Source organism: Protopterus annectens, chromosome 2.part2 (genome assembly GCF_019279795.1).
Source record: "Protopterus annectens isolate FY-2018-M chromosome 2.part2, PAN1.0, whole genome shotgun sequence".
NCBI lineage: Eukaryota > Metazoa > Chordata > Ceratodontiformes > Protopteridae > Protopterus > Protopterus annectens.
In genome coordinates, this window is record NC_056730.1 from 133,659,147 (window position 1) to 133,672,969 (window position 13,823).

At 37.3% G+C, this 13,823-nt stretch overlaps 1 protein-coding gene across 2 annotated transcripts in view; it reads right to left on the minus strand.

The window, feature by feature from the left end:
* PDE4D (phosphodiesterase 4D) overlaps nucleotides 1–13,823 on the minus strand; it is a 1,733,336-nt gene that overhangs the window by 82,656 nt on the left and 1,636,857 nt on the right. For both annotated transcript variants that reach the window (XM_044063808.1, XM_044063809.1), the window contains exon 6: nucleotides 12,873–12,985. In XM_044063808.1, coding sequence (XP_043919743.1) covers nucleotides 12,873–12,985 — 113 coding nt within the window. The remainder of the gene's footprint in view (nucleotides 1–12,872; nucleotides 12,986–13,823) is intronic.

Genomic DNA, 13,823 nt, shown 5'->3' on the forward strand with positions numbered 1-13,823 from the left:
CAGCAGTTATAAAAACAATCATAATGTAAAATAGCTCTTCAACCAGTATAATATCCCACATAATCCAAACAGCACTATCGACTGAGTAGGTCGCCAAACAAACTACCCTGGCGCAGTCTGTCCAGTTCCAACCAAGAGGTATACCCAGACTGCCCCTTGGCAAAAACTGACCCCTGGTCATGTGCAGCATTGTTGACCACTCACTGCCACATTCCTAAAGCCTCAACTGGCTGAGGAAAGTAAAAGAGGTAACAAAAGGAAAGAGGATAGTCATGCAGTGACCACTCATGTCTGAAAAGGGAGGGAGGGATTATTCAGACTGCTGTACCAAAATTGCTAGTGTAACCCAGCAACCGGTAGATAAACACTGGTTTGCCCCTCAAGCCTGTGACCCAGCCAGCTGAAGCCACAAGCAGCACTGGGATAAATCATTCTACACCTCAAACTTCATTGAAATTTCTCAGAATTAGGTCATGTTTTACTATGTAGGCAATTAGGAATTGTAATACGGGGTGGTTAAAGGACCTGCTCAGGGTAACACTCTGCCTGGATTTCATCAGATGTGAATCACCGATTGTTGTTGACACTACCATATTTCCGATACATTAGTTTGCAAATCAGTCAACCACCATGCTACAGGCCTACAATGCTGAGCACCATTCATCCTCATAAAGCCACCACAGTGTCATTTTTGATTTATTTTTTCAGCTGTAAACAATAATTATTTATAGAACATAACATCACATGCATTTTAAATAAGAACATAATTTAAATCTGCTGTACTAATACATCAGTGTAACAAGATCTTTTATAAATTCATATGCATTCACTGAATGACCCACAGATGAAAATCATGAAAATATATTAACCACATTTTATTTTAAACAAATAAAACACATGCACAAAATCAATAATGCCCTCCTTAATACAGTACATGTGGAGTTAATTGTTAGCATTTTTTCTTTCAGAAAAGTGTCTTTATTCCTTAAGAAACATTGAGGAGAACAGTACCCTTACTAAGAAAACACAAGCCCTCCAGTGATCTCTACAGCAATCAGCATCAAAACAGCTGGCATGTGAAACTGACAGTGAAATTTTGCTGCTCCTGTACAGTAATAACAGGACTGTGTGTTACTAGCATTGGGCAAATTAATGCTGTTTCAGTGTTCTGGAATCAAAAAAGGATTAGAAAAGTAATAGAAAAGAAAAACAAAAGACATATTTCATAATACTACCCACCCACACACACTTATACACCAATAAACCATGAAGAGACCTGGAATAAATAAGACAGATTCTCTGCAAGCCATTTTGTTTTGCAGTACTGAACAGGGCAGAAGTTGCATGCAAATGGCTTTGTTCTCAGGGTAATAAAAGGGGTAACGTACTGAGAGCCAAATGGCAACATTCTGCTACTACACACAGTTTGCAGTCAAGCTAATTCCATCCAGTTTCAGGACAACAAAGAATTTTAGTAACCATCAAAACTTATAAACAATGGCTTTTTATGTCAAACTGCAGAGTATAAAGGCTAAAGACTGAGCTGAATGCAATGGTGAGGCACTAAAGCAGTATATGGTGGAATTCCGATGGGTATACTGGTTATAAATGAATGTGTTCTGCAGTGTAGCTCTGCAATGTATCTGAGAAAGTATGTTTTCACTGAGACTTGTGGACCCTTAGAATAGAGTGCTTTAGTGGTTGGTGAGCTGGGAATTCACAGGGCCTGCAAGAGGGCATGGAACACTGCAGGACGGGAGTATGTAACCAATACTGACATGTTGTAGCAGATATTTATTAGATGCGACTAAACAGCCAGAGCACAACATTACTATAATGTAATATACACATGCATTAGACGACATTCTAAGGTCATGTAAAATACCTATCCCTGTTGTTGTAGGGATTCCCACATGAAAAGGTATGGGAGTGAAAAGGAATGCAGGAAATACTGTACATTAAAACAGTAAATAAGAAAGTTACTATGATTTAACATCCTGTTTACAAGCAAAGAAACTGATAAAAAGGTTAATGCAGAATGTTGTATGTACCGTCGTGTTAGGTAAAAATTGCACTTACTATGTCGGCCGTCCTTATCAAGAATGGACAGCAAACATATTTTCATATACTAGCTGATAAAGTGTCAAGCTCAGTGTTGAGAGATAATAACATCCACAGAAGTTAGATCATCAGCTCTGTAAATGATGCTTTTGCCAACTAAGCAGTGGACTTTTATTACAGGAGACTGAAACTGTATGCCTCCTGTTTGCAGTTTTCTTAATCAGGGTTAAGATGTGAATGAATGAAAAAGCAACTTTCAGTGATTCCCCCCCCCATGAGCTTGCTGTTATTACACCATCAGGAAAAGTAAGAATGTGGGGCTGCCGCTTCAATCCTCTTAAAAACGATACAAGAATATTACTATTTATCTTGTAATGAAACAGGTCACCTTAACTCTTCAGTGTGCTGAGGACAGGGCTGCAGTCAGATGTTCAGATAATGAGATTACTCTCTGTTTGACTCTGCTATCAAGTCAAGTAGTCAGGATTCTTGTCTCACCGCAAGCATTTTCTGGTTAAAAACATTTTAACTGCAACGTCTAATCAATTACATTCATACCGCTCAACCTCTTAAAGCATGAAATCTGGGCAAAGCCATAAATAATGGGGAACACAAAGGCCCAATAAATAGGGACATTGTTTAAATATTGCTCTTACAAACTTAGAAAGTTGATAGAATACCAGGCTTTGTATTAGCATGAATTTTCTGTAAAGCATGAAGTCTGAAACTCAAATGTCTGTCTTTACTTTCTGACTTCAATTTCTGACTTCAACCATCGATGATATGACAATGATTAAAAAAAAACAGAATTTCATGACAAACAGACCAAAAATATGAGACAAAAATCTGTGGACATTCTGAGACAATCTGTACAGTTGAGAGGTATGTTAATTGCAAGTAGTGCTGTTCGGGACCCTTTCTGTAATACAGGTTTGGAATGTACTTTAGCTCTGGAAAACACACAAGGCAAGTCAATCCAGGAATTTTGATTTTTATATCTTGTGCATAGTAACATTTTGTATGTTTTACTCTAATGTATTGTTTTTTTTTTTTCTCCTCTCCATCACTCTAGTGAAGCTATAGAATTAATAATATAATGCAATAAAACAAAATAAATATTTATTTAGAAAAAGCAACAGTCATATGCCCTTGCAAGCACGTCCCTGCAAAAACACGTACATTTTTATTTTCTACTGACCAAGAAACAGAATTATGAAATAATGTAGCTTAGCACTTTATTTCTTAGTTGTGTACGCAGTGTGCGTTTATGTGCGTGTGTCTGTATGAGTATTAGTTTTGTGTGTTTTTTTGCATGCAGAGGTATTATAGATGCAAATGATATTCTGATTTTGAAAACTGGTGATATTTAAAGTGACCGTTAAATGCAGTATTACGTCTGGTTCCAACTTCTTTTCTTTACTTTCATCCTCAGACCTTTGGAAGTCTGAGGTTGCAGTACATCAGTGAGTTGGGAGGGTGGCCTAATGGTTAAGGTGTTTGCCTTACAAATACACAGTTTAGGGTTTGAGTCTTACAAGGGATAATTGGCTAGGCTTAAAATGGCTCGCAAGGGCAGTTAGCCTAGTACTAATCTATGAACCTATTAGCCTCTGCACAGTTACACCAACCTTACAGTTAGTATACTTAGTTATTGTGGGTGTGGGGATACAGTCTCCCACTTTGTAGGGGGGGGGGCACAAAGGCACCTAACAAAATGGTTTTGCAGCAAATTCTGAAGCTGGACCTGAAGTTATTTTTCAGAGCTTGAGGACCTGAAATTTTGTCTCTCATTCTTTTGATACAGCTACTATCAAATTAAATTCCTGAGCAGCAATGCCCATTATCAAAGCCTACAAATCGACTCAGTGTTCTTAGGATGGACAAGCTTCTTGAATCCAAACAGAAACACCCAGAAGAATGAATGTCAACCTGGTTCAGAATTGTGGCTAATTTAAATCAAACAACAGGGACAGTAAAATACTACAGAAAAAAAAAAAAAACATTTGTACTGTTTGAATAATTGACTGAAAACAGAGAAGCTATCCTTCTCACCTCTGCTGACAGAAAGAATCTGTAAAGCCATTAACTGCTGGATGAAAAGTTGCATAAAAAAACTGGGTCACCCTACCTGGTGCTGTCTTGTGAGCAATGATCAAGGATTATACATCCTGTGATTAGCTGCATTGTGTGCCACATTGGGAAAAGGGTGTGTAGTAAAGTAAAGAAGCTAGGAAGACAACAGCATGCTGTTCAGATGTGCTAAGGTCTGCTTACACAGTTGTTGTATCTTTCGGCTTTTCCCGGTTAGGGGTCGCCACAGCAGAACTCCGGTCCGCTAATGACTGGCAGTAGATTTTTACGCACCGACTTGCCAGGCCTGACGCACAACCTTCAACGAAGGTACGACCATTCACGCATGTCTCCACACAGAAGACGCTTTAGCTGAGAATCAAACAGGACAACGTCTTACTGTGAGGCGACAATGCTACCGCAGCACCACCACCGCAGCTGCCATAGTAACCCAAAAAATGCCAACTTAAAATGGGGCTGCCACATCTAAGGCCTACACATAATAACACTGCACAGAGTTTATTACAGTTAATGGGGCATTTCACAGCTTACATTATGTCTGCATGCTAACGCATAAATCTGAACTTTATCTGGTGATTTTAAAACTGTGATTAATCAGGTATGAAAAAGACAGCACAAAAGACCAAACAGGAGGATGGTTGGATATCAGGCTGCTGGTGTAAGGCAATGTACCCAGAAGCTAAGGCACTTTACGAAGTGTACACACTAATATTCAGAGCTGGGAAATTATCCATGGGTACGTAACCAAAGAGAGGCCATACTGGGAAATGATCCATGGGTACGTAACCAAAGGGGGGCCATACTGGGAAATGATCCATGGGTATGTAACCAAAGGGAGGCCATACTGGGAAATGATCCATGGGTATGTAACCAAAGGGAGGCCATACTGGGAAATGATCCATGGGTACGTAACCAAAGGGAGGCCACAGGCATTGTGCACAATGCTAAAATGGACAGATAGTACAAATAGCATGTTATGATTTTGCAAAATAAAAACTGCATTCTTTTGAGAGTGCTGATTTGGTGAACTTAACATTTGTCAAGTAAACCTAGAACCATACAAATAACAAATATATCATAGGTTCATAGGTTCATAGCTATCTGCTCTGAGGGCATTTACAAGCAGCAGCCTCATTTTGTGGGCTTTGTACGCCCCTTTAGTATGGGGAACTATATTTATTATTTTGCTGTGCCTCTGTCGCGTCAGTGACACTGGGGACTCCTGGGGTATATATCTATCCTTCCCATCCATTCCATTGGTCAAGATTTCTCTTTGACAAGGCCAGCTGCCCACATGCCTGTCGATTTTGTGGATTTTGTTCCAGGGAGTCTTTGGGTAAAATCTATCCTCCTCAGCCCAGCACGTATTATAGCCGTGTCGAGGTTTAAGTCTCCCGCCCTTGTGGCTCTGATGGATCTAGATTTTTTGAGGTGAAGCATATTCATCAAATCTGGGTTTGACATGGCCTTGTATGTTAGGCAAAGGTCAGTTTAGTGCAAGGTTTAAGACTATGTTGTCCTAGCTTTCATTCCTACAGCCTTTATTTGCATATTTTGGCATTGAACAAATGAGTTAGTCAATCATTGCTCTTGGTTTACCAAAAAAAAAAAAAACTGACTCATGAGACAAGGCACTCATCTGAAAAGAGGCTTCTCCCTAGAAGGCTTACCTGGTTAAAAAATGATAGATTGGTTTGCATGATTAACTTGGCAAGATGACACATTCGCTATAATTTACACAAGTTTTAGTCCAAACGTCTATTGTAAGGGAAGAAAATTACAGGATGCACTGTTTTCTGCACAGTAAACTAAAACCTTAGGTTGTTTATGTCAGCAGACTGTGTGTGTGACATCATCAAAGCAGATGGAAAACTCAAGGCTATCATTTCTATCGACCAGCTGCATAGTCAGATGCTACTTTCTTATATTTTACAAAGTTCAGTGTCGAAGTCAAGTGTTTGTCCTTTTTCTTGACCATTCGAGTGGTGAAAATGCACAAGGAACTATTTTCATGCATTATATGGGTTACAAATAGTCTACACAATATAGTAATATTACAGTATGCTAATGAAGGGAAAACTGGCTGGCCATCAAACATCCATATTGATATAACTATTTATAATTCCTGTGTTTTTGTACTCAGTATTAAATGTCTTTACCCAAAACTTAATGTTTTTACTAAAAATGTGCTGTTTGTACTTAAAAATAAATGTTCTTTATTTGTCATTGCCTATGGAAGGTTAAATTGTAGTGGGTCTTTTATCTGTAGGCCTCTGATGTTAAGGGAATATATATCCAGTTAGACTTTCTCGGTTAACAAAAGCAAGCAACCAAATAAATAAAAACGACATAAAAATTAAGAAGTACACTGCAAACTAGACACTCTATAAGGAAAGAGAAAACGGGTCAACATGATAAAAAGGAAATATTAAAACAACACAAACCAAAACATAAACATCAAGAAAATGGCAACTTTTTGTGCCGTTAAGGACAAGCAGTTTCCACAATATTTTAAAGTATTGAAGCATCCTGGGATACTGCTCCTGGAAACTTTCCAAACCACTTTTTGACTTAAACAGGCAGACAGCAACACACCAACTGGAATCATATTTTAAATAAAGGTATCAGGAGAGAAATTCTGTATATGATCTGAAACCGATCTCTTTTCAGCAGTTTCAACTTGCTGTTAGTTTTTCTCAGTTTCTAGACTACATTGCCATCCACAGACAATACAGAATAAATTATGGCTTTGCACAGCACAGACATTACAATGGATGTTGGATACACTGTAAAACTCTGCCCTGAAGGATGTGTTTTATAAATCCTTGGGTACAGTAACATTTATACCATCTATATCACCTCAAATGCTTTATTTAACTTACACCATGGGTTTGTAAAATATGCTGCTTACTAACAAAGTGTGTTTGCGTGTCTGCTTCTGGGTGACACACTCTCTCTCCCACTCTCTCTCTCTGTATATATATATATATATATATATATATATATATATATATATATATATAATAATATTTTGTACAATTACATTAAACAGTCATGCTATGAAAGGTACAACCTCATTCTAAAATATCAGAAAGCATATTTCTGACCAGATTTCCAACTGTACTATCCAGAGATATGTGTGTTTTATAACTTTAACATCAAAATTGTGAAACTGTGACACTAATGAATATACAGTCATTGAACTGAGTTCTCTTGTAACTTGTCAGTTTTCAATAACTCCTCCAAATTTTAAAAACAAACTCACTGGAAAAGAATGTTCAGAACCAGCAAGAAAGATTATTTACAAAATATGTGTGAAACTGTGTGTTCTTTTGAAAATGTACAAAATAGTTACACACTGAACCTGGACAAGTCTCACTGATGCAGTGAAAAAATAAGGGCAGGAAAAGTTGAAACACGTTTGCCGATGGTTGTTTTATGACATGTCCACAGGTAGCAAATGAATCTGTAAGATGGCTCATAAAAATGTGTTTTAGCAATTGCAGTTTCTGGCTGAATGCCCACAATGAAGGTAGAGCTGCAGGTGAAGGGAGTATGAGTAGATGTCTTCAGTGAGACTAGTGTGGAGCACAGACTGGTTGGGGAAGAAAAAAGGCAGCATCTTTTTTTTTTATTTTACATTAAAAATGCACTGCGGTATTTTCTTGGTCTGAAATGATACGGAGAAGGGGTAGTTGAGTTCTGCCACTTTATAACTTAAGGTTATACTCTGGTAATGCTGTAGCCACATCAGCAGCACAGAAGCATGACAGCTATGAAAGAAAGTCCTCAGCTGGGACCTCCTGGGAAACCATGACGGCCACTGCAGTTCACAATGTTTAGACATGTAGTGTCATCCCATACTAAAGCTTGAAGCTAAACTTCATGTAAACTGGCAAAACTGAATAGTGCCTCAGGAAAAAAGCCTAGTCCAGTTTTCCTAGTTGTCTCAGAGCTATCCCATTTCACCAGTAGTCCCACAGAAACTCTTGTGTAGTGATGAGTCAGGTGTTGTGATCTATTTTCCCACTTGTCTGTATTTATTTATTGGGCAAATTTTTCTTGTTTTATTTTTGTTTGTTTGTTTTTTAATAAAAAGCTTTATAAACATTTTATTAAACCATGCCCCTAATAAATTTTGCACTTCAACCATACCCCTAATAAATTTAGTACTTCCTACCGTGACATTACCCTTGGGATTTGTTACATCCCTGAACTTTAATGGGTACACTAATGCATGGGCAGTTGTAGGCCCATTAAAATTTATGGGCGCAACAGACATTTTTACTACACTGATGTCACTAAAGATAAAGTTTACAGTTTAACTCAGTGACATTATTGTCTGGAAAATTAATTTTTTTCAATTGGATTTGTCCTGCAACGTCACCTAAAGATTGCTGTGTAACGGCTAGATGTACAGTTCTGATGCAAAGGTAAGAAAAAAAAATAAAAATTCACTTTTAACAGCTAGAGTGTAAAAGCAATGCTAACATATAGCACTGTCATACAGTTGAGGAATGATTAAATGTAAAAGCAGCAAATAGCTACACCTGAAAATATTGATTCTGAAGTGTAGTAAAAAATTGCTATAAAAAGCATAAATGAAAGTTAAAGGCTCTGTGCTAATTTCTACAAATTCACTGTCCAACTATAAATGTGCCGTTTACATTAACTGGCTTCTTGGTATTACTGCAAAGTAAAAGTTCAAGACTGCACTTTGAAACACTGTTTACACACTGTGTACGTGATTTAAATTTCAATGTTTTCATCTGATGAAAGGTACTGAGTGCGTCATTTTCTACAACCTTCAGGCTGACTGCATTGAGTCAGCTTACTTCTCTTGGTAGACACGATGTCAGCAGTCTCTGATACCAGAAAACATGATAACCTTTAAAATGTAATCCCCTCCAGTTTTCAGTAACTCTGAAGGTGGTAGATGCATCATTGTGCTAAATGATACATTTCACAGAAAAGCAATACATGTGTTACATAACCAGTTGAATTTTGAGGGAAACAACAATAATCACAACTGCTATAGCTAACACTCTGATAAAATGCTTTGGCTTCAGTGCTTTACATTTAAGCAGGCCAACTCTGGACAGATTTCTGGATAACATTCATATGACGTGACAGAAAGATTACCTTTTGGCTGTACAATTAACCCAAGTACTTGTTACCTAACAGATTCTGTTAAAAGATAACTATACAGCAGCTAAGCCTGCAATCAAGATTTGAGAAAAGCCTGTTGATGATCCGTCATTTGTACTTTGCAACACATTAAGCCTACAGCTCAGTTTTACGCTTATGGGGTACTTGACTGCAAAAAGGTTAAGTGAGTAGATGATGAAACGCAGTGTTTAATTTTTCATGTGTTTGGCCATTATTTAAAGTGATTTAGTAGCTGGGTTAAAATGGTCATAAATAAACTGAGAACTTATTTTCACTGTATGCGGTTTCTGTTGTTGTTTTCTTTTGCTTAACCTCCCAGTTCTATTCTTTGGACTTTTTTTTTTTATTTTCACATCTTCTCAACTCCCTTCCTATATCGTCTAATGTCATTATGTTTACAAATCTCTTGAAATGGTACACTCTTAGAAAAGTGAAGGCAGATAATAAGCAGCCAAAGGGGAGGGGGAACACAAAATAACTATTGGGGTGCTGGTGCTGTTGAGATATTTCTAAAAATCTTTTCTACCTACTATGTAGACATGGGGGGCTTGGCTTGTTTGTAAAGGTATATTTCACATACACAATGGCAGCACAGCATTAGTAGTTTTTGCTTCCATTACAGGACCAGCACCTGTAGGTAAGAAACTCATGAAAAAATGGCATAATATCACCCAAAATACCACTTAGAAACTAGTCTGTTTCACCATAACATTACAAGGGAATGGGGTCCAAATGTTTAAAGGAATGCTGACAATCTCTGTTTAGAGAAAGAAGCCTAGGTAGCACTATACATATGTCTCCTACCTTGCTGGTGGCAACAAATAAAATAGTTCCAGTCTTGACATTATCAGTGGCACATGGGACGGTGGCAGAGTAGACTGTCTTACTTTTCATCTTGTTTGTGAGTAAGGTGCACAAGTAATGGTTAGAATGATCTAACAATATGGAAGGAGTGTAAAGCAAAAACTTAAATTTTAAAGGAAGTGTACAATCCAAGTCAGTATTTAATTTCTCTCCTTCTCTTTCACTGTTATGTTGTCAATGTATCAGCCAACAATCATGTATATATACTACATGTGGTATATGTTGACTAAGAAATGCTTAAGATATTAGAACTTCACTGTGTACACTCAGATTTTTACAGTGACAGAATGCAATGTCCATACTGTAACATCCTCATATGGTAAATACTATTTTTTTTACTGAACCTCAGCAATTGTGGAGGAAATACTCTGCCAGCAATTTTAACTGCAGTATATGAATGCATATGACCAATGCAGGTTATTCTGCTTCTAATACCCTGACTTGGAATTATGTACAAGACTGCAGTATCAGCAGGCACCTATCGCCTTTCAATTTTTGAGAAATTCAAGCAAAAGCTTTAGGATTCGGTTATGTCAGGTGTTAGTAATGTTCTCAATGGACCAAGCCAATTATTGGGAACAAGGCAGTAAAAGCAAATGCATACACACAACACACAAGCACTATGAAACACAGTGTAGACAATTTATCCTACTGCCATACTGTGAATCAGTTTATCTCACTTGCTCTAAGGATTCTGGGAGTTGCAGTTCTCATAAATGCAAACTTCAAGTCAATAGTGAAACAGTACTGAAATCTACAACAGCAGGGTAACAAAGAGCTAAATGTTTTAGTTTTAATTAAGTTATGAAGCTCTTCCCAAAATGTCTAAACGATGTTTTGGAACTGAAACTTCAGTTCCGTAAAGAAAGTTAAATTAGGCTGTATTTGTTATTAATAATAAAGGCCTTATAATATCCAACATGCCTCAAACATTTTACTAAAATTACAAACCTGTTGGCATCAAAAGAAATGGTTCCTATATCATATTTCTTTTTACCAGATAAACAAATCAAAACTGGTAACTAACTATATTAGCTGTTTTTTCAAGTTATACAAAACGGATTGTGACATAAATGTATTTTGGTACTGTAAACCTGGAAACCACATCCAGCTATAGGAAATAAAGGGATATTTGATTACCAGCATTCTGTCTTGCCTATGTGCAAAACATATGTTTTTTGAATTTATGTAAAAAGAACTTCGGCAAAAATGCACTTGGTGTCTGAATTACAGAATTAAACGCTAATCCTGCCTTTCTTACTGTTTAACCCGAACCATTCTCTGAGTAGCATTCGGTAAAGGTACATGAAAGAAAATGCCAAAGACTGTATAGCCATTTCAGGTTAAACAAAGAAATACTGCATTTTATTGAAGGAAAGAACTCATGTCCTTCATTCTGAATAGTCTATCTGTTTGCAATGTCATTAAAATCTCTACACTATCATATGGTGGTTATTCTAAAGCTCATTTATTGTCTTCCAATGCATTCTGCTGCAGACTTTGATTCCAAAGTTGTTTCTCAAATGCATGCTTGAACATGTTACCTTTATGCCTCCATACCTCACATAAGGTACAGAATAAATAAAAATGCTGACTCTTCCCCCTGTTGTTTAGAAGAAAACCTTTTTCTTGTTTCACATACAGCTAAAGTAGGGTTTTGACCTGTCCCACTCAAGTTTTGTCCTGCAAAAAAGCATGAAAAAATTGCAAACATCTTGGATGTGATGAAGCGTTATTTAATAACGTGAAAATGCGTATCTGGCTATACTATACTATAGTTTTTGATGGTTACTTATTGGAAATTTCTTATTAAATTCTCTTATATTTTATCTTCCTGGCCATGTTAGTTGCTCTCTATTTTATTTACTTCATCTTGAGATTTTAGGTCGACAAATGTTTCCTGAGTTTCTTTATAACAGTGGCATAAAAGAATAATTTTGTAAATTAAATACCTTAATAGGATATGAAACAGAACCACCTCAAAATTCTACCAGAGGGGTCTTTCTATCTTGGCAACAAAATGAAATTCAGTCCTCCTCAATGGTTGTAGTTGTAGTTTGTCCTGCAAAATGTCTTGTTTCCATAAAAATTGGCTAGTTTGGGCATCTGAAAAGGTGGCATCAATTTGCTAAAGTCATTCTAAGAATGAAAACAATACCTTAATGCATGACAAAAGTGAAGAATAATCCTGCATACACCCCTTCATACAAACCATATTAAGTTCAATGCAAGGTGCTAATTTTCTTTTCAATCACAATATACTTTGTCATGTGTACTGTCAGCTGTCTGAAGCGATACAAGTTTAATAAAATAATAAGCAAGGGACATCAGCATTTGTGCAATGTCAATAAAAAGGAACATGATTCATGCATTTCAACAAATCCATCATGTGAAAATTTAAATTGTGGAATAAAAGTTTCAAGCATACAGAAGACTGTGACTGTTGTAACTTGAAGTATACATGCAAAATTTTATTTCATGAGGCTAGAAACTTGCACAGCCAAACTAAATCAGGCTTTACGTGACCATGCATTCTCTACTTTCAGAAAAAAACTAAATATATAACTGAGGAGGAGGAAGGAAATGTTTTTATTTCACTTATAATCAAGCACAAACATTGCTTCCAATTTAATAACAGTCACAAATATTAGCATGCACAGTGGGGTAGAAAACAAAGTCAGTCTTACCTTATTGGAGGCCATTTCACTGACAGAGTGCCTGGTTTGCAGGGTCTCCAGCTGGTCCAAGCACCAGTCCAACTCTTCCAAGGTCTCGGTGGCCAGCTTTTGGTAGGCCTCCTCTGTGAAGAGACAGGTAAAGGGGTATTCAGGTCTCAAGCGTTTTACAGGGCTAACAGCAATATCCAAAGGATCCATCATGCCATAGACAGCCAGGCTCTGAGGACCAGTGCTTCTGCATGAGTGGTTCTTCATAATGTTGTAACAAACTTCTACGGAAGAAAGACTGTCACTTCTTATACCACTCACTTATGATTTGACTTGTATCTGATCACAGTATCCTGATTTTCTCAGAGGTTCTCTTACCTCTCAGAGGTTACAGATCTCCAAAAAATAATGAACACCAAATAATATTCCACCAAAGAAAGTCTCATTCATCCTTTGTTCTCAAAAGAATACTGAAACTTTTCTGTCTATAAAACAACTTAGCATAACTGTACAACATCTTTGTGTGTCCCCCTCTGGTCTTAATAGCTGATAAATGTCTGTAGTGCAGGAGAAAAAGCAGAAAAGGAGGAAATCTCAATCAAGAAATTAATAAGTGTCTCAGCTGCTTCTAGCAATGACTCCGTTTCCTGTGCTCTAACTCCCAGAAGACTATGACACAACATTCAGTTTTTTTAACAAAGAAAAAGCATGATCTTTAAGTCAGTCTTTGCAATCGTTCTAGCCTGCAGACTCAGAGGTGGCATCATACAACTGAGCAAGACAGTTTTTTTTCCTCTGAGCCACAACCAAAAGCTTTGGAGCCTCACACAGCTTAGTGAGTAAGCTCTCTGAAAATCCTGGCACAGACTTTCAGATTGCTGGACTGGATAGCACTTCACATTAGCTGTATTTTGACCACTGCAGCACTCTCAGTTACTGTGCTTTTATACCAGAGAAGCGGACTGTCATACA